At 40.6% G+C, this 22,021-nt stretch overlaps 2 protein-coding genes across 5 annotated transcripts; one reads left to right on the forward strand and one right to left on the reverse strand.

The window, feature by feature from the left end:
- The first annotated feature begins 650 nt into the window (after positions 1–650).
- On the forward strand, positions 651–6,403 carry LOC106746550 (prolyl endopeptidase). 2 transcript variants are annotated; one of them, XM_014623235.1, is made up of 13 exons: positions 651–944; positions 1,258–1,371; positions 1,657–1,880; positions 1,984–2,171; positions 2,328–2,553; positions 2,798–2,957; positions 3,041–3,241; positions 3,324–3,506; positions 3,600–3,713; positions 4,495–4,643; positions 4,730–4,942; positions 5,500–5,827; positions 6,127–6,403. In XM_014623235.1, exons 1-13 carry the CDS (start codon positions 732–734, stop codon positions 6,190–6,192), a joined length of 2,379 nt encoding a protein of 792 aa, XP_014478721.1. In that variant the 5' UTR covers positions 651–731; the 3' UTR covers positions 6,193–6,403. The 2 variants fall into 2 exon arrangements, with proteins under 2 accessions (XP_014478721.1, XP_014478722.1); XM_014623236.1 differs by lacking the exon at positions 651–944 and having other exon boundaries at positions 1,071–1,371.
- Positions 6,404–6,919: 516 nt separating this feature from the next.
- LOC106746554 (phospholipase ABHD3) lies at positions 6,920–20,249 on the reverse strand. Of its 3 annotated transcripts, none has more exons than XM_014623247.1 (8): positions 20,144–20,249; positions 15,751–16,178; positions 10,649–10,818; positions 10,158–10,368; positions 9,855–9,967; positions 9,174–9,405; positions 8,467–8,632; positions 6,920–7,984 (listed from the first exon to the last, which is right to left on the reverse strand). In XM_014623247.1, exons 2-8 carry the CDS (start codon positions 15,853–15,855, stop codon positions 7,803–7,805), a joined length of 1,179 nt encoding a protein of 392 aa, XP_014478733.1. In that variant the 5' UTR covers positions 15,856–16,178; positions 20,144–20,249; the 3' UTR covers positions 6,920–7,802. The 3 variants fall into 3 exon arrangements, with proteins under 3 accessions (XP_014478733.1, XP_014478731.1, XP_014478732.1); XM_014623245.1 differs by having other exon boundaries at positions 19,677–20,247; XM_014623246.1 differs by having other exon boundaries at positions 20,139–20,246.
- Between the last annotated feature and the right edge of the window lie 1,772 nt (positions 20,250–22,021).

Consider the following 22,021-nt stretch of genomic DNA (forward strand, 5'->3'; position numbering starts at 1 on the left):
TCGTACATTATATTCTCCTGATATAAATTTACAAATTTATCTTCCTCTGGAATAACACATTTTGATATCAAGAGAATATAATAAGACAAGAGGTATTACGAATTTCCAGCGGGAAATTTGAATACTTTTGCGAATTTTGTTCCCAACTTTTACATTTTGGTATCAGGAGAATATAATGAAGAGGTAGTATAAATTTCTGATGGGAAGTTTGAATGTTGCTGCAAATGTTTTCGAAAGATTGAATTTCTCGATTATTCATATTTTGATATTAAGAGGATATATTGAGTGGAAAGGTAACACAAATAAAAAGAACTAGACTGACTTAACTATTTTCACTTTTATTTATATTCTAATACAATACTATACAACGTGTGTGTGTGTGTGTGTGTGTGTGAAATGTAACAATAAATAGTATACAGTATAATAATGTGCAATGCAATATGATCTAAATATTATATATTAAATTTACATATATGTAACATGAAATAACATACACATATAAAAGACAACATATATAATTATTACATCATTATAATTACAATGTATTATAATACAATCTACAACCGATAAGCGCCGTAAATATTACTCTTAATTGCTTGTCAAATGCCAAATAATTGCGAGACAATTAAACATCATTAAATTATCCATACTCGATTTCGTTTTTCGACATCGCCATCTCTAGTGTGGGCTGAGCTTTACTAAACCTATATTTGCCAGAGCCTAAAAGCAAGATGTACTCCGTAATACGCTCGTTCGTCGGATCTTTCAGACGAGAAATAATCAAGACTTTGAATGGCGAGACAGGGATCGTTAAACATTACAAACATTCGCAACCGGCACGTTCCGTTACGTTTATTACGTTTACATCTGCTCATGTGAGATTTTACGACCGAACGTCGATAAGGTCTTTCGCAGGTTATCAGAATCAGCGGTCACACTCACACGTGCGTAATTTGCCGTACTTATCGTCGCTTTCCATGTGACGAGGATCACGTGACCCTGACTGGCACTTTTTTTTTACTCTGAAATATCGAGAGAGGAAAAGTTTGCGTTGATTTGCCGCAGTGCTGAATCTCCTGTTGACAGAGTTATTGTCACCTGCTGTCATCCCGATTGCAATCTTCATTGGAACAGTCATTCTGGGTCACGTGATCAGCCTAGCATCTGTTTTCTCGCGACATCGACGTACATGGAAAGGGACTTGGCATTTTGTGTGTAAATATATCGTTAGAGAGGAGGGTTTCTGCGTGAATTTAGGCGGCGAATTACCGTGAATCGAAGGACAAAAGTCGATCGGAAATTATGGCGAGGATACAATACCCCGTGGCGCGCAGGGACGAGAGCATCGTCGATGACTATCATGGCATCGAGGTTAGAACATTATGCAGATAAAACGCCTCTTAATTTCTAGATATATATGTATATATTCTATCCTACTTTATCTTCCTCACTATCTCTCTAATTACTTTCTGTTATTTATTTCTACTTGGTACCTGTCTAGGATATCTTATGCATTTTAAATATCATGCAAATCGGAGTTGGAATATTCTTACATAATCCGATGTAATCATGTTTCCTCTTATGTATAAATTTGTATAAATACATATGTATAAATACTTTGTATAAATGCATACATGATGGATATTCTGTTCGCAGATAGCAGATCCTTACAGATGGCTGGAGGATCCAGATTCGGAAGAAACTAAGGCATTTGTCGAAGCTCAGAATACTATTACGAAGCCGTATCTGGCTTCATGTAGTGTACGTAATAATATTCACACAAGATTGAAACAGCTGTGGGATTTCCCAAAATATTCGTGTCCAGCCAAGTATGGTGGGAAATATTATTTTTATAAAAATACTGGTTTACAAAATCAGAGGTACGGTATTATTTATCTCTCATGTATTGTTATCATACATAACTGCTGTCTCGATACCTACCGTGGATATTGCAGTTTAACACAGGTAAAATTTCGTTTGCAGTGTTCTATATGTACAAGATACTCTTGAGAGTGAACCAAGAGTGTTCCTTGATCCTAATACTTTCTCTGAGGATGGGACCGTCGCAATTACCAGTAGTAGTTTTAGCGAGGACGGTAGCATATTCGCGTATGGTCTGTCTAAGAGCGGCTCTGATTGGAGTACAATCCATTTCCTCAATGCAGAAACCGGTATGATAAAAAGATTTAACAATTCTCCTATTATATAGAATATTTGTACATATTAAGTACATATACAAATATCGTACATGCGACGATGTTTGCTAAGTTTTACTGTAAAAGCAATTCCCCCCCCCCCCCCTTTTTTTTTTNAATGCTCATTTGTAGGCGAAAAGTATCCCGAAATCTTGGAAAAGGTAAAATTCTCACCCATCACATGGACTCATGACAATCGGGGCATTTTTTACGGCCAGTATCGGGATCAGCAAGGGAAAACCGATGGTTCGGAAACGTTAGGTAATCAAAATCAAAAGTTATGCTACCACATCGTTGGTACACCGCAATCGGATGACGTCGTCGCGGTCGAGTTCCCTGAGGAACCGTTATGGAGGATGTAAGTATTTCGCAAAAATGTCATATATGTTAAGAACCGTATCCTGAATTCTTCTATCGATAAAAATGCCTTAAATGTGGCTTCTCAGCCAATCAGGTGACTCCTAAGTCACTTTTATCGATAGAAGATGCACTCCCAGCGCGGTTATTCTGCGACACTCTATATATATTAAATTATGTTAATAATTATATTAATAATCACACTTACTGAATGTACCTTTGTGTGTGTGTGTGTGGCTTATCAGAGGTGCACAAGTATCCGATTGTGGTAAATGGCTCATCGTTACCCCTTTGAAGGACTGCAGGGATAATTTAGTATTTTTTACGCCATTGAAAGCTGGAATGGAGATATCTACGAATTTACCATTGACACAGGTTGTTGATGTACTCGAAGCCGATTACGAAGTTAGTAACGAATACTTTGCCTTTTCCTCCGAATCTTCCATCCGATACTTTCACACTGACGACATTTGAACGGATCTTTCCAGTATGTGACTAACGTTGGTACCAAAGCTGTGTTCCGCACAAATAAAAATGCTCCTAACTACAAGTTGATAGCTATAGATTTGTTAGACTATGGGCAAGACAGGTGGGTCGATCTTTTGCCGGAGCATCCTGAGAATGTGCTAGACTGGGCCACCGCTGTGGACGGAGATAAGTTTGTTGCCTGTTACATACAAGATGTTAAGGTGAATACGTGCAAATACGTTGCTTACAGTAATGGTGATAACAACAATTACGAGCGGATTGACACGAATCTATATTTTACAGAATATTTTGCAACTGCACTGTTTGAATACCGGTAATGTACTTAGAACATTCCCTCTTGATCTCGGCACTGTCGTCGGTTTCTCGGGAGAGAAGAAGTATTCTGAAATATTCTATCAGTTTACATCATTCTTAACACCCGGCATCATATATACCGTAGATTTGAAGAAAGAAGAAGAGCCACGAGTTAGTGTCTGTCTCTTTCCAAGTACTACGAGTACGAAACTGTTCACAGCACATCGTCCAATTATGAGACGGCTTGATTATTGTTGATTTCAGATATTGCGAGAAATTAAGGTGGAACACTTCGATGCGAGCTTATACAAGACTAGTCAAGTATTTTATCCAAGCAAGGACGGCACAAAAATCCCCATGTTCATAGTAACAAAGAGCGTACGTATAATATGCGACCAAGTTTCTATTACATGTTGTCAGAAATATCGGCGAGACACTGTTCGAGATGCCGTCAACTGTATTGGGTGATAAAAGAAAGGCCCATCTTCGTGATCAATCTCGTTTTATGGTCGTTAAGGTAGTTGTAACGTAAAATGAGGTTTAAGTATTCGTTGATACTTATGCTATATATAGATTTAAATGTGACCTAATTTCATTGACACAATTATTAGAATTAATTATAAAGTGAATTGACCACTCGGAAGCTGAGATATTCGCAACTAAAGATGATACTTTTTTTTTTTTTATACGTATTCCTTGAGGTTAACGTCCTCTTGTTAATTTCTCTTTTTTACTTTCTACCGCATGTAGGATTTTAGTAAAAAAAAAAAAACTGTGATTTTAAGGACTAATGTAGAGACATATAAACATTTCCGAATTACTGACCATTTTATTTCGAAAATACAGTGGTTTAAAGTTCATAATTTATAGTAATACTTGAAATATTTGGGCCCGTATGTACATATTTAAACATTTATATACCTTTTCCTATCATCTCTCCTAGGCCAACTAATGCATAGAAATGGCATTAATAAGAAAAATGAAAAATAATATCGATAAATACTAATAAATGCTAATAAATTGATGAGTGGCCTCTTTGACGCGCCACTGAATATACGCGATACAAGTACCTTAGGCTCGAAGCACAGTTGCGGGGTCTTTGATAGTATCTCGTCGGTGTTGAAAAGTGAGAGAGGATCAGACGGAGTTTTAAACTTAGGACACTGTATTGGACGGAAGCATGCCGGCCTTGCTTTACGGGTACGGCGGTTTCAATGCAAGCATACAGCCTACGTTCAGTGTAACGAGACTCGTTTTTATACAACACTTAGACGGAGTGCTCGCTGTCGCCAACGTTCGCGGAGGAGGGTACGTGGTGATGTGACGTGAGGAGAGAAGTGTTTTCCGAGACATTCGTGTTCGCACGTGCGAAATATGGCGGCTTCTTGTTGCAGGGAATACGGGGAAAAGTGGCACAACGCCGGTCGCTTCTTCAATAGGCAAAACGTCTTCGACGATTTCCAGTATGCGGCCAAGTATCTCGTGGAGAACGGATACACCACATCGGCGAAGCTGACGATTCAGGGCGGCAGTAACGGCGGTCTGGCGGTCGCCGCTTGTATAAACCAACGACCTGATCTGTTCGGCGCGGCTATAGCTCAAGTGGGGTGAGTTAACGAGGATCCCGTGGCGTTACATGCCGATTCGATCGCGCGCAGCGATGAATTAAAAGACGAATCTGATGGTATGTTCGATCTTTTATGGCGAATTCGATCGGATATAGCAGTGCGCATCAGCGCCCATTTAGCCGGTATCCGTTTTTATATTTAAGATCCGCTGTACGGATCATCTCATTGGCTACAGAACATCCGAAGATGAACCTCGGACGATCTCAAATGTAAGAAATACCGACTATTGGCAATTCTCGATTTACGGCTCGATCTGATTTGCGCGCGGCATTCCGATAATCTCCGCAGTACCACAGTCTATAATTCATGCGACGTATATTGTAGTTTGCAATACTGTAGCGATTATCGGTACACCGCCCGAGCTGGGTCGTAAATCGAAAACGCCATATGATACCGGCTTTAGTGCGTATTAATGCATCCAGTCGAATTCGCCATTAATTAATCGCTCTTAAATGTGGCCCCAAGTGTGATAGTTGCATCGGGTATAAATATGAGATAAAATTCATACTATTGGAATTTTGGCGGGACGCTTGCAGAGTCATGGATATGCTGCGTTTCCACAAGTTTACCATCGGTTCGGCCTGGGTCTCGGATTACGGGAGCTCGGATGACCCGAAGCATTTCCAGAATCTGTTGAAGTACTCACCGTTACACAACGTCAAAGTGCCACAGGACGACGCACAGTACCCGGCAACGTTACTTCTTACGGCCGATCACGATGATCGTGTCGTGCCGCTGCACACCCTCAAATTGATAGCGACTCTTCAGTATACGCTTGGAAACGTACCGCAGCAGACTAATCCTTTGCTCGCGAGAATAGATACCAAGGCAGGTCATGGCGGTGGGAAACCAACCATGAAAGTGGTGAGTGTTTTCGCAGTCGCACATCTAAGTGTACGTGTAAGGAACTGTACACAGAGAAAAGGCTTTCTTTGGATTTAATATGCGTGTTTGTTCAATTTGAGTTTGTTTGTAAACTACACGATTTAACATCAAATATCCTTTTGTTTGAATGAAAGTGTTGTTGTTTCACTAGAGTAAACAATTTGAATTGATCAAATGCGAAGGAATCTTTTTCCCCGCGTATTTAAAATGTATGTATATACGCGATTAATTGAATACAAAAGATGCCGGTCGCATAATCGAGAATCGTTTTATTTCAGATTGAAGAGAGCACGGACATCTTATCGTTTATCGTGCAATCCTTGGGCTTGGTATTCAAATCGTAATCAATACTTAAGAGAGCACACACGGATTCGATATGTTGCGTAAAAATAATTGCAAAAATCAAAGAACTATAATGTGATACACGTCACTGAGTTCTACGTGGTTATTGTGTGTAACGCGATGCATTGTTGCGAATTCATCAATCATGCTTCGATCACAAATTGTTTTATAACAATGTGTTTCTATTGCCAAATAAAGATTATGAAATTTATACATCACGGACGATTCCTTGCAGCACTCTCACGTGAAATAATCCGCGGTGCTCTGTATCTTTAAAATAGATATCGCGGTATTTACGTCAAGTTACCGCCATGCGACTTTGAAAACTAATCCGAAAACTAATTTGTGCTCATACTTAGGCTACTGCGTCCTCTGTAATTAACCCATTTCGGATCGGGCTGCAAAAATATTGAGATCCATGAGATCCGTTTTAAGGGCGCAAGAAACTCAAAAAATCTAGAATCAGAATTTCCCGACCAGCCGTTTTCCCTGGAAAACAATCGGAATATTTAGCTCGAGTGACACCTGGCGTACAATAACGGGAATCGTCATTCTTGACGATTTGGACGTTTGGTAACGATACTACATTGTTTTTTTTATTTGTTACTAGTTTTTTATTTGTTATTATTTTCAATTAATTAAAAAGGTACGCTTTGCTAGGTTATTTTCCACTCCCACCTACTATCGGGAGGGTAATGGGTGATGGCCAGGTGAAATTATTTTCTGAAAGATACAAATTTAAACTATATTTCAGCAACAAAACCAGAATCTACCTTTACCATAGATAAGAAAAATGTTTGAAGATAGATAAATTTGCTTCCTATATATAGGAACGGAGGAACGAAATGGGTTAATATCATAGCATCTGTTAGTGCCGAGAGTACAGACTACTTCGACATCCTCTTAAACGCTAAGGAATACAATAATTATACAGGGCAAGGTATTAATTATTACCACCTTGAATACACCTTCGAGATACGAGACTAGGAGATGTATTCAACAAAAATCGCAAGTCATCACTTCGAGAATATTACATATTCTGTAAATGTAAACTTTTTCTCATCTTTATTTAATCGTTAATAAAATATTATTTTTCGAAGACATTCAAGATAATAGTAATTCCTGCCTCACCCTGTGCACATGTTCTCCTGAACCTTAGTAGAATTAGGACGTATTTAGCGTATGTCAACGATAGCGATTGAAGCAATCGGTGGTACAGTAGCTTTAAGAAAAAAAAAAGAAAAGAATCACAGTTCCTATATTGATCATCGTTGGGAAACGATAATTTCATTGTGCGTCAACTATCATCAAAGTAACAAAACGGTAAAATTGACAAGCATTCTGTCTCGGCGAGAGAGCCGAGTTTACGTAATGTGCTAAAATGTGGACAATTACGCTCCACTACGGGCGTCCTCGAAGACTGTATAAAAACGGTAAGAAGTTACCATGATTGTATAGAGCTAGTGTGCGCCACACTTCAGCTAGGAATAAGATCGGAACGGGCGTAAGGTAGGCACGCGTCGCGTGTTTCCCGTCGGCGCGTTTCCGTCGCTGGAAGGCGCAGCGAGGCGCTTACGGCCACCGACTTTCTCGACTCTAATCTACGATTACGTCAAAGCTCCTGCTGATCGAGACCATTGCTGAACATCGCCGCAAAGTACTGCGAGAAGAACTTCCCCAAATATTGCTCCTCCTTGACCGGCCAGACTCCCTCCAGGAAACCGATATGTCCGCCACGCGACGTCACCACCACGGCCACATATTTGCTCTTGCTGATCTCCTTCAGGGGTATCGCTGGAAATTCACTTCGGCGTCAAACGATCTCTCGCGTGCAACGAGAGTCTTATCCGAGCAGCGCAAAGTTGATTCGGCCAACGTTGGGAAACGATTAGCCAACCAATTCGCGCTGTTCGGGTGGATATAAATAGAGAAGCGTCACGAAAGAAAGTCAATCTTGAGTTTGGCTATCTGAGTCGCCGTTTGAATTTTATTTATTTTTGTTACATATTTTTGGTACGTCGCGACTCAGTAAAATCCTTCTTCGACGTGCCGAGCGGCTATTAAATTATGGGGAGAGCATTCTAACTTGGACTAATTACTGAGATTAATCTCTTGTAAGCCAACCTTTCTTCCTTACTCATCTTCCTTCTTCCAGTTCCTTGTTACTCGTTTGCTCCGAGTATCTCCGTGCAAAGAAAACGGCGGATATTCGATATATTGGATTCAGTTGAGCTTCTCTATTTATATCTAGTTAATCTAATTTACGCGAGTCTCACCTTTCAACGGCTGGAACGGGTCGTCCGCCGCGTTTAGGCACAACGTCGGTACTTCGATCAGGTGCAACTTGTCGTGGATCGTCGCGTTGCTGTAATACTCCTCGACGTCCTTGTATCCGAATTGCTTCGCCGTAAAGTGCGAGTCGAACTCCCTTATCGTCTGACTCTGTCACAAATGTATAACGGTGCCAACAATGTAACGATATTATGATGGAAATACAATTACGACTCCGTTACAAATATCATATTCGCATCAGCGCTTTGGTACTCAATCACGTTAATCTAAAACCCAAGACTTCTCCCAGACGGCACAAACTTCGAAAAGATGCCTTAAAAAGGCGTTACTTTTTTTTTTAGGAATTTTTAACGGCTTTTAGACGGTTTTAAGACGTCTTTTGGAAATTTGTGCTGCCCGAGCTCTAACTCTTCTTTATATTTTACAACATGTAACGTTTTCAAATATGTGGTTCTTAATGTCGCGTACAACGTCGTTGTTAACAATATTTGACTGAAACATTAAGAATAATATTTCTACACTATGATTCAATACTGAGGAATATTACATTATCGAGTAACAGTTTAGAAACATTTATAAAATATTGTGTGAAAAAATATTTGTGAAAATGTTCACAAAATTCACATAAAATTAACGTTTCACGCCTACTGGGAAGTTTATATGGATAATATTAATAATAATAACGACGTACCTTAAGGACAGTGTCCATGTCAACGTTAAAAGAGCCGATGTCGGACAAATTATATTTTTGTACAGTGCGACGTAGATTGCTGGCTAGGTGTTTGTTTAGCATTAGATTAAAGTAGTTCTCCTCCGTATTCTTCGACGCGGCGAACACGTTCCACGGTACCGAGATAATAAGGCAAGCTTTCAGTTTGGTTCTCGCCGTCAGGCCTTGCGCCAAGTAGTTACCTAAGATCAACCTGTCCGCGGCGAAAGAAGCGGATGCAATGACTCATGGAGGTATATATAACGGTGTGCATTAATTTGCAGACGCGTCATGGTCTCGATACATTGCACGGATACGTTAGATCCGTTAGATATATTCGCAAAATTTGATTTAGAAATCAATTAGTACAAGGAAAACTATAAAATCGGTTGAAAATTAAAAATGAAACGAAACATAATTTAGAAACAAGTTAGCATGCGAAAAAGTAAAGGTAAACTAAATTAGTTAAGAATTAAATTAAATGATTTAAAGATAAGTTAGTGCTTAAGAAAAAAAGATTAAGTCTGTTAAAAGTTAGATGATTATAAGTTAGAAATTGAATTAAATTATTCGGTTTAGGAAGAAGTTAAAGTTCAAAATATCGAACTAAATTGAAACTAAAATTATAAGTTAACGCATATATAGAAAGAAATTGGCCCTTACCCTCCCATGGAGATTCCGGTGGCTCCGAGGATTGCGTGAGGATGGAGCTTCCTCACGTGCTCAATGACTTCGGTTAGATCATCGTAGTTCGCAGCGCAGTAAGTTCGCGGGGTCTGCAAGTAGACAAACATTATTCCCGATGGTGTAACGAGCAATTCCGCAATATTACTCACGGTAAAATGTGTCGTGACGGTAAATTGCGGCGTCACTCGATTCGGAATCGAAGTTGTTTACGCGACAAATTGAATCTCATTATTACCGTCATTATAAAATCACTTTCTGCCATAAAACCAAAAGTCTTACCTTGAGTTTCATGCCGCCTAGGCCTCTGTTGTTGAAGATCACGCATCGTATTCCGATTTTTCTCGCGGCTGACACCAGGCACTTGATGTATTCCGCTTGGCTACCACCCGTGAGACCCGGCAGGATAATCACGATCGGCGAAGTGACGGAGCAATCTTTCTCGGCCCAATCCAGAGCCACCTCGCCGCCATCGGACAGAGTTAAAATTTCTCTGATGGACAAAGCGAGAAATCAAACAGAATTATTACAAGGGTGAAGGTTCTTCGACAAAGTTCGTAATATTCCCGAAAATAGAACAAATTCTTCTTTCGAATCAATGATAACGGACTTTTCTAATATTTGCGACGAGTATGCCTTGGAGTACTGTTATCAAGAAAATATTCTTTCTCCAAGATAGCTGTTATTTGAGAAAAGTAAAAGTAAACCAATCGCTTTTCCTCGCAGTACGATGGCCATTTTTTCGGTGTACCCTCCGTGATTTCCTCACCAACCTGCGATACTCGATATGCGGCAGTATTCGGGATCTCAAGATGCTGGCGAAGATGGTCTGGGCCCGCGACTCGAAGCACCATAACGTCGGCCAGAACTTATTCTGCACCAGCGGGATATTCGCCTCCAAGAACGATCGGAACGGCCCGTTCGCGCAAACCAGCAGGGGCGTCTGGAAATCGAAACAGCGATCATTTTTCCCCATTGATCTTCCCCATGATTTCTACAGTCGGGAGCGGCACGCGACGCGAGAAAGAAACATATTTCGTTTCGCTCGATCGCGCCGGCTACGCTATTCCGTTTATCGGCCAATTGACCTCAAAGAAGAGAGAAAGAAAGGGAGGGAGAGAGACAGAGACGTTAACTAATCATGAATAATTCATATATACTTGTCACGTGGTTTATCGAAACGGCTATCGCGATGCATTATCGCAGAATATCATAAATAAATAGTAACAGCCGTAACAGCGGTGAAAATAGTTATTGGAAAAGGCTGTCAAATAAGAAGTAATTGTAAAAAGTAATTGTAATGAATGATCGACCTTCACATTAAGCTATATGTTTGGTCTCTTACGTAAAAACGAGCTACATAATAATCTACCGTTCGAATATTTTAAATAATAATCGCGATTCGAATCAGGATCTCTCATCTAACTTTGAATTTAAATCCGAATGTCTCTTATTCGAGACGAAATTCTAATAACAATTATTAATACGGGCTCAGGATATTTTCTCATCTTCATTCGATACTCCGTGCGGTAAGCTAAACCAAGTTTAACCAAAAACTCTCGACAACGAATGAATCCCTTTCAACATCTTCACGAAAGAACGTTCCGCCGAATGTAAAAACACGAGACTTGCTCGCTTAAATTACCCGATCGTTGTGACATTAATGCTTGCAATTAATAACTATTTACCAGATTATCACTTCACCTGCGTGCGCGCACAAACTGACGCGTTATGTCGGTAGGGCGAGTGTCCCGGAGTTTTAAGGTCATATTAATAAACGGTAGATCACATATCGTGACTGATGTCGCGTACGGGAAGGAGGATCGTACGATAGTTCAAGTATATATCGCGGAAATCCTGTCTATATCGAAGTCGTGGAATGAAAAATTCGTTGTGTGCGATATACAAATATATTCAATGAATATATTTGCCGGGAACATAAGTGATACAGAGTTTGTTTGTTCTCATTTATCACACATAGTGCCATAAAGTAGGTAAACAATTATACCTTCCATGACAAAATATGTTACATAATACATATTTCCTATCTTTACGATTTCTCTTTACGAGATCTCTACCGAAAATTAAAGCCTGCGACATTACCGTGTCCGTTGATAAGCACGTATATTGTCGTTTTTATTAACCCTTTGAGCGCCTATGGACGAATACATGTGCGTCTGACGAATTTCTTCCGCTTGTGTCTCCTCGACACGAGCGACGAAAAATCATCGCTTGTTGCGATAGAAATTCACATTCGTGTTCTTTCATTCGCGTGTTTCGGCGACGGTAAAAATAAGATTTCATTTGTCACGGCTTTTGATATTTCAAGAAGATATTTTTTCTTCACCGATCGACTTGACAAAAGCCTAAAATATTCCGTCGTCAGAGATCGTTTATCTTCGAAACGCTGCCCATTCAAAAATGTTAAGAAGATAAATAGATTGAAATTTTGCTTGTCTGTCTCTAACTTCTGTTGAAGGTCCAACCTAAAACGTTTCCTGTCGGATCGATTTTCGGTAACTTTCCGTTCACGCGCGTCCCACGATGTGACGATTGAACTATGCATAACATTGGAAAATCAAGAGTTGACTTTATGAAATATCGTATGATAATGTATTTCGCAGCAGCAAAATACGTCAAACGGTCTAAAAAATAAATATCCTACGTGTAGCAAAAAAAAAAGAACAATGCAAATGTTATTCAATGAATAATGATGTTTGTATATTGAAGTAAGACGCATGCCGCATATCGCTTGTAATCAATACAAACGATTCGAAGTCGAGAATAATTTCTAACGCCTGACTACATTAGTTCCTTTTCACACTGATTAATGACCGACGACCGATCAGTTTTTAATTCAAAAGTGCCTCTTCAAATATCCTCCTATCGCATACTCTAGTGAAGAAAAGCAGGCATATAAATGACTATTCTCAACAATGCAACGTATACATAGAGTTACAAATGTACGGCCATTCCCTAAATCGGGAGTACACGATTTTCGACCTTATGATTATATGCGTCAAATTAAAAATTACCTAGCAAACATCAAGTAACAGAAGCAACTTTTCGTTTACCAAAATCCCACTCTCGGGACCAAGAATTTTCCGGTGCGCTCCGCACGCGTTATCCTGAGACACTCGGTATAGTACGGAAATATTTTTGCCAATAGAAAAATAATTTGTCAATAAGAAATATATGCACAAGAAGTGATATAAGAATGCATTATGTAAGTATAGTAGTAAGCAAGTAAGTCATCAAGATATCATAATAGCTGTTGGATTCACTGCCTGCCGTTGGATCATCGAGATTAAGCGAGGTCGACCGCGCACTAGGAGTGGACGAGTGACCGGAAGACCAGCTGGCTGCCGCTCGAGATTGAATACACATAGCGGCGCGAAAAAACATGCGAAAATTATGCGAAAATTATGTGAAATTATGCGAAACAGCTTTCGCGATTATCGGCAAATAGGAAGTCAGAAAGTGCGTCTCTCCTCTTTTCGACAATATTTTCTGAATGCTGAATTGTAATGTAAACGTTAAAATTCGACGGATATTGGATGTTTCTGCAAAGTCTTCTCGACGTTGATTCTATTAGGGGTACCCACAAGTAATTTTCGCATTTTGATACTTGTACAAAATTTTATTTTATTTTATATTTAGTAAATTCAGATTAATCAAGAGAAGCGATGTTCAGTCTATCAAGCTGTGTACAATAATATTCAGCAGTTATGGTTTCATTTGGATTCAAAACCTCATAGTAGATATGACGGTCTGAAAAAAATGACGTTATTTATAGGCACCCCTAATATATTTCGCGACGTTGATGCGATACTCGCAATATTGCGATGCAATGTTCCTGAGATATTGATTCAACGTTTGTATGCTGTGCGAGTATATTTCTATAAGGCTATTTGCAATGTGCGTGTTGGTGAGAAATTAACGTTTTCGAGACATAATGAAATGACATCATCGATACGAGACATGTCATTTTTACGTTTCACTGACGTTACGTATTTTTGTATCGGTCATCAACGACGTTACTAACGACGAAAAACTGACGAAAAATTGATGTCATCAGGTTTTGTTGGATATATACCTTCCCAGTAAGTAAGAAATATAAGCATTTTGGCATAATATTTCACAAACATTTTTATATAAACTGTTATTTGATAATATTCCTGAATATTAAAGTCACAGTGCAGAAATATTATTTAGTGTTTGGCCCAAATATTGTTAACAATGACGTTCTATGTAACATTGAGAACCATATATTTGAAAACGTTACGTGTTATAAAAAATGTCACTGTAATAACGTTATGTTCATTCTTTTGTTTACTGGGTCACTATTCCCTGGATCGAAAATTACACGATTTTCAACCTTGCGCGTACACACATAAGGTTGTTACAATTAGAGCCATTATAACCTTATAATTAGAATTACTCACACGACTTTCGATCTTATGTGTAAGCACGTGTTAGTTTAAAATTATGTAACTCTCGATCTAGGGATAGATAAAACCTGTATCAGACTATTAAATTTCAGTTCAATGAACTTTGCTCAGATCGTGGCCAAATTTCAATCTAATCTCAATTTCAATCCGTAATCTGATACGGATTTTACCACTCCCTAGATCGGGAGTTACGCGATTTTGAGCTTATCCGTGCTAACGCATAAGGTCGAAAATCGCGTAACTCTCATAAAGTCGAAAATCACGCGAGTAACTCAAGTTTAGTATACTTCGCTTTGATCGGCCAAATTTCAATTCGATCCCAATCCGTCTGTCTGATACGGGTCGCGTGTATGTGTCGTGCCGTACAGCCGAGCAGGGGGGGGGGGGTTTAGGGGCAGCGGAATTATTTAATTTCGCATAAAGATTAGTTCTCCATTCAGGGCAAATAAAAAATGTTGGCGCATATAAAGGGTGCCGCTGTTTGACGCTGCTTAACTAGCTCGCTCCAGCTCGTTAGTCAATGAATGCGCCGCGCGCGCGTTCACGAGGCGTAACGCCAAGTCGCAAAGTTCGTCGTATGCAAATGAAGTGTGACCAGGATTATGGCGGCCAGCTTGTACGTCACGAAATATATTGCGCTAACGGAAAAACAACGATGACAGCAGTATTTAAATCCATGCGTGTCGTCGATCCGCGAGAAAAAAGAAAAAAACTCGCGTGTCCTTCGCCGAGAGCACGTTTTCGCGCATGTTTTTTCACGCTCCCCGTGTCTGATGAAAGGATGTGGTTGTCAGAGCGGTTCTCAGGAGGTGCATTTTTCTACTCTGGATATCGAGATGCGTCGCGAAACATGTCGGGAACAAAGCTTGCGGAAACTACTGAGCGCTCTGCGATTGTTGCTTCTGAGAGATTGGCGGATCCCCCGGATCTACCGAAGATCTGAGAAGGTTCTCCGATAATATGCGATAATCGCGGAAAACGCGAGGGTAAGTCGCTTTTTCTCTTGAACGCAGCGGGCAAAGTGTCGCAACCTTCTTTCGTCTGACCACGTCTACACGTGACTGCGATCCGATTATCGCGGGTACCAATTGCGTTTAATGACAGGCGAAGTTTCCGGTCATGAGAGCACGCGTGACAGATACGATCCGTGCGCGCACAGCCGGCTGATCTGCCGCACGTAGTAGCCGAGTTTGAGTACTCGCGAAATCCTTCTCTCTTTCTCTTTCTCTATCTACCACCCCTTCGAGTTTCCTCCACCGAGTTCACGATGAACGGTCGCCCGATCGCCGTATCGAAAAGTCCCGTGACACGAGTCGAGTAAACACACGATTGACAATCAAATGATACGCCGTAACGTGCGAATCGTCTCTCTCTCTCTCTCTCTCTCTCTTTTTATTTCTCTTTATTCTCTCCCTCTATCTCACCTTGACGACCTCGCAGAGATAATAGACGCAAAAGCCGATGCCCAGCAGCGCGCCGTAGTACAACTTGGGGATGTACTGGATGCTCTCGAACAGATGCAGCAGCATCGTTGCACCGTTGCTGGTGGCCCCGGACGGAGGCCCCCCGATGGCTCGCGGCCGAAACAGCGGATGTGTACGCGCGCGCGGCGTGCGCGCGTTCTCTCAAGCCGGGACGGCGAAGCTCGCTCGCTGATAGCCGGTGTTCAACCAACGACCGTCGCGAGCGTAAGCCGGCAAAGGAAGGCTCGCTGGCGCAAGCATGCCGCACGAGCAATTGAACGGCCGTGTGAGTGGCCGACTGGCGTCGATAGTGCGGAGTCCGCCGTCAGATACCACCGGTGACCTCCCGATCACGTGCGCGAGGCGCGAGTTTGCAGCAACACACATATCTGTAACAAACGGGGAAAAAGAGCAATGCGGCACCCCTCTCTCTCTCTCTCTCTTGGTTAAATCGATGCTGATAAATTCGAGCCTCGACGCCCGCGTTCTTCCTCCCGCTTAATTTGTATACCTGCCTCCCCCCCCCCCNCCCCGACACGATGGCACTTTGATTCGAGTTCGCGTTTTTATATCGTGTTCGTATTATCTTCGGGATCTCCCGATAGATTTGATTATTTATCGCAACCGTCGTATTTCAGACGAGGCGTTTTTATCGCACACCGGACCGGAGCGTTCCCTTCGCGCGGTGTTCCGCTTTAAATCTGCACTCGTCATTCGGTTATCTTTCTCCGCCGCAGTCATCGCATCGCGTTATAGATGCGCGACTGGGAAAATCGTCGTATTCAAAGTTGAAATTTAATAGCCGTTATTGCGCGTCATTGGCAGCCAGGGTCTCGTGCTTGGATATATTGCTTATAATTAATCATCGGGATACATGTGGAAACGGCTCTTTAGGCGCTTCAAGGCTAACGCTTCGTGTCACGAACATTTTTCTTTTTCTTCTTCAATTACGGCCGCACTAATTAACGAAAGGACATGGAGCAATCTCTCCGTTGCGGAATTTTACAGGTACACACGCAACTACGCGAGACGACGGATGATATCTCGAGCGGTGTTCACGTTAGCATTTCTCTCAATATTATTCAACACGTTCCTATTCGTCTGGAACAAAAGACAAATAAAATTAAAAAAGTTACCTGTGCGAAAATGATCTTTGAGATTCGAGCGATTGTTAAGTATGACGGGTGAAAATGAAAATTCCACGTTGATATCCGCGTTGAATCGACCTTCAAATAGCGAGCGTTTAATCAGCGTTAATTTATTCCTATTTACCGGACAAATATTTCTTTAGTTTGAATATCGCTCTAAAAGCAACGGCGAAATACGTACGCAAGATTGCGCGTTAATCCCGATGAATATTTTCGCGAGAAACGATGAGAATTATAATTAAAGGAGAATTAAATATTATAATTAACTTTTTTAATGTATAGAATTAAAAATTAGAATTAACTTTTAACATGTAAAACGGAAAACTATAATCTTTAATTTCATGAAAATTATAATTTCCAATTACTCGTAATAATTATAATCCTCACGAAAGTGTTTTAATTCTATTTTCAATTCTGCAAATTATAATTTTTAATGAAAAAAATATTATTATGATCCTCATAAAATTGCTTTGACTCTCTATTTTAATTCTGTAAATTATAATTTGCAATCCTTCGTATAATTATCATTCTCATGTCCTAATGTATCATGTTTTATGTTCACTCAATGTTAAAGCTTAATGTCGCGCACGTGTCGCTGTTATTTTTAAAACCGCATTCAAACTAGATATACTAGAAACTAGAAATACGTGTCGAGGTACGAAAGGACATGGAGCAATCTCTCCGTTGCGGAATTTTACAGGTACACACGCAAATAATACACGGTATACACGGCAAATAACGATAAGGCTTTCTCCGTCAAATAAAAGTCGATTCGCGCCGATATCAGATCAATGTCGTCGGGAAGCGAAATATGCTTGTCATCGCGGTACATAATCATGTACAAACACGTAGTATCTTACACGTAACAGTCGTTTTAGAGTTTCCACGCAAGCAGAGATTTCGCTCGCACGATATCAGTTGCACGCTAAGGACAGATGTTCGATACTTTCCATTTCAAATTCAAGCGTTTCGCGTTAGTAGCTATGTAGACTTTAACCTGACTCCGGTTTTTACCGGATATCTGATGACAAAAATAACAGTCACTACACAAAAACATAATTAATATTAATTCTGCATTAATGTAATTGATACGATTATATACAAGGTGTCTCAGACCAACAGAAACAAACTTCGCGAGGGCGTAGAACGAATTGAGACGAACAGAAAAGTTCTGCACCATTTAGCAAATGATATGCAAAATTTCAAGTTATTAATTACTAAAAATGGCCATGTATAGAAGCTTCTTTTTTTATAAATAACTCGAAAATTTAAATGTTATTTGCAAAATGGAAAAGGACTTTTTGTTCAGAATAGCCTAATGTAATTTACAAATATACTGAGAGAAAATTATAGTTATTTTCAGTGCCAACGATATCCTTTTATTATTTTAACCGCGAAAATTGTCAAGAGAGCTATATTTTAATATGTGTTATTATAGCGTTTATCTTACATTGCTATTCTTATTTTAGAAAGATATCGTTGCATCGAAAATAATTATAATTTTCTTGCAATATGTGCAATATGTGCAATATGATAGTTGTAGCAACAGGTTAAAAGTTCAGGTCGAAATTCAATGTTAAATGCGTCTGTTGCTAAATATAACCGTCGTATATTTGTAGATTAGGCCATTCTGAACTAAAATAGTCTCTTACTATGTTGCAAATAACCAAACAAATTTTTGAGTTATTATTTAAAGAAGCCTCTATACACAGTTGTTTTTTGAATCATTAATAACTCGAAATTTTACATATTATTTGTAAAATGGTAGAGGACCTTTTGTTCACCTCAATCCGTTTTACGTCCTCATTAACATTTTAATGGCCGCACTTCTACGCGGTCAAACGTCGCCAGAGGCCGGCAATATTTTTGAAGAATTAATTTAAAAAAACTTTATTAAAATTTGTTGTTTACATTCATAAAATCACTTGTTTACATTCATAAATCATCACACAGAGAGTGTGGTACTGGCCAATAATCTTCGGCGGTAGCATCACACACATGTTATGTGAGCGGACAATAACAGTTGTTCCGGCTATCACACACGTGTTGTGTGAGCGGCCATTAAAGTGTTAAGTTTGCCACTATTGATCTGGAACATCCTGTATAAACAAGAATATATAATTTTCTTAAAAAAATTTAGTTATCTTACATTAAATTTAAATAATATTATAATTTTATTCCAATATATTACGACACTAAAAAACATATGATTACTTTTTATTTCTTTACTGAAAAAAAATTTGTTCGCACAGCTAAAAACAAGTTCCCACAGCTAAAAACTAGGTCTGGTGACTAAACTTCAGTTTTATTATATGAGCAGCTAATTACTTTTTCCGTGTTGGTCCGAAGATATTGTTCTTTCCGCTCAATTCACGAAATTTATTCTTGAATAACGAGAATATCATATTTTTAGCGGAACTATATAGATATTTCTTCATATAAGAATGTTTCATCTACTTAATCTATATAATCTCATTTCGATATTCACGTGTTGAGAATCAAGATTTTTTCAAGGAATATTCTTTAGGATATTCTTTATTTTCGTGTACGGCATTGTTCTTCGTCATCGACTTGGCGGATCGTCAGCGGATGCTTCGTTGGGAGGGGACGGGGAAGGAGACGGCAAGAGACTCGTGTGGGGGNAAATTAACCAGTAAGCGCTTTTGACGCTTATTACATATGAATAATCGATAAGAAACTACGAATAAAAGTATAATTTGTTACGTATTATCCGTTTACATATGCATCCGTCGTACTCCACTGCGAAGCGAGACCCGACGGAGCGCGCTTGACCTCGAAGCTCGGACTTGGACAGAAAGAGAGAAAGAGAGAGAGAGAGAGAAAAGAACGGCCGGTGCATCACGTCCGACTTCGGCGAAGCCCTAACGAATCATGACAACCGGGGTAACGGTGTGAAGCCGCATAGCCTAAGCTTCGTTCTTTCGCACCGGCGAGACGCGTGTCGAGCGCGAGATGCGAGGTGCGACGAAACCCTGTTTCCCCGACGACATTCCCGAGACGCGTCCGAAATTCTCCACTGGGAAACCGCGTTCGAGCCGTCACCGCATTCCAACTGCACATACGCACGCACGCACGCACGCACGTGCGTAACGCAGGGATCTACCGAGCGTAGTCGCGACGTGTGTGCGCAAAAGCGAGACCGACAGAGAGAGAGAGAGAGAGAGCGCTGCAGATTATTACGTAACGACGACGTGAACTTTGCGCGCGCCGAGGCGCGTCTCGCGCTCGCACTCCCGCAGCGCAGCCTTCGTCCCGCGGAGCATCGCCGCCACTGACGTTCTCTGTCGGCCGACCGAACGTCCCACCCGTGCTCTCTCACCTTCTAGACTGCGGCGCCCGCGGGCTCGTGTGGTCCGAGGTCAGTTCGCGGAGAAGAGCCGCGAAAGCGCGCGATCGATCGCGACCATCGACGAGGACCGACACGATTAAGTTCGTAAAAAGCATTCATCGCAGTTACAGAACACACTTATTCGTTATCCAGTATCACCGGTCCCCTCCAAAATAGCCCTCCCTTCTGAAGCGGTGCACTTGGCCCGATTTTTTTCCCATTGCAGGGAACAGTCTTCAAAATGAAGACTTTCGCTCGTGATCCCTGATGACGATGATCCTTCATGTCTTTCTCGTTCTTTTATTTTCTTCAAAATCAACCTTCGGTTGGTTCGTCGCCCGATCAAACTTTTTCTCCCGTGCATCGTTGTCACGACACGATACGATCGATGATGGAAAGTTGGCGGTTTTTACATACGATGAAAGAGGCTGTCACACAGAGGTGTCCGATCAAAATGAAACAGAAAAGCTCTTGTCCGGAACCTTTTCGATGCGGCGTGCTGTAACGAAAAGCTCTCGCTCTTTGCAGTAAGATATTAGTTTGTGTGATACTAAGGCGAGGAATAATATAATAAAGAAAATCCTAACCCCGTAAGATTGACACGCGAGCTGCCGTACATGTACAGCGTCCGATAATGACGAGCGATTTTCCACGAGACTGGCTTAGTGAGCGCTTTACTATGCGCTATCAGTAGCTGTAACCAGTAGTCGTAACGTTTTCTGCTAATCGACATTAACAGCTTACGTTTTACCGACGTGCTCAATATGCTAGACAGCTTGATAAAAATGTTGGAAAAGCATAAACCGCGGAGTTTCGTTCAACTGAAAAATCTCGCAACAATTGCCGATAGCGTATCGGAAAGCGCTTAATAAGTCCTTCCTTAACTCTCCTACACTTTCCTTACACACTATTTTTATAAGGATTTCTTCTAGAAACTGCTGTGTCTCCATGTATACCGTGCTATCTATGTCGCTATACAGATATGCGTCAGTGATATCCAATTGCGATATCGTCATTCCTAGTTCAGCTGATAGAACGACGAATAGTCTCTCAGTGATCTTAATTTTGCCACAAAAGGAAACGCCTGTTAAAAACAACTTTCAAAATGTTGAAGGAATCCATTGACAGTAATCCGAGCTTTTATTCTGACTACCTGGATGAATGGTTCTATTTTACTAATTCTGCGCTTTTTATACAGGATTGTACAACATCCAACAATAACGTCTAAAAACAACGTTCCTTTTATTGAATGCAGCCAATGTTAGGACTCTTATCTGATCTGCTGATTTCTCGTTATCTATTAATCAATCCGCGATATCGATACAAATAACGAAGTCTAAAACTTGGTGCAGTGAGTTTCACGCATATTAACAGACAACATGTCGCACGATACTGCGCATTCTACTTGCCCCGAGTTGCTGTCCAAAAACAATTACGACACTTGGAGGATTCAGGTAGAGGCTCTGTTAAGGGAAAAGGGTACATGGGGCTACGTTTCCGGAGAGAAGCCGATACCCGACGTCTTAACGGATCCATTAAGGCTAGAGGCTTCGCAGACAGCGTACGAGGAATGGATCATCGGAGACCGTGAGACCAAAAAAGATATCATTTTACTGATCAGCCCATTGGAATATAAACAGATTGAAGTTTGGAATACATCTAAAGACATCTGGGACAAGTTGGAGTCGATTCACGCGGCACGTAATGCAAAACTTAAGGCAAGAAGTCTTCTAAC

The sequence above is a fragment of the Dinoponera quadriceps genome, unplaced genomic scaffold (genome assembly GCF_001313825.1).
Source record: "Dinoponera quadriceps isolate SergipeBrazil2010 unplaced genomic scaffold, ASM131382v1 scaffold1573, whole genome shotgun sequence".
Lineage (NCBI taxonomy): Eukaryota > Metazoa > Arthropoda > Insecta > Hymenoptera > Formicidae > Dinoponera > Dinoponera quadriceps.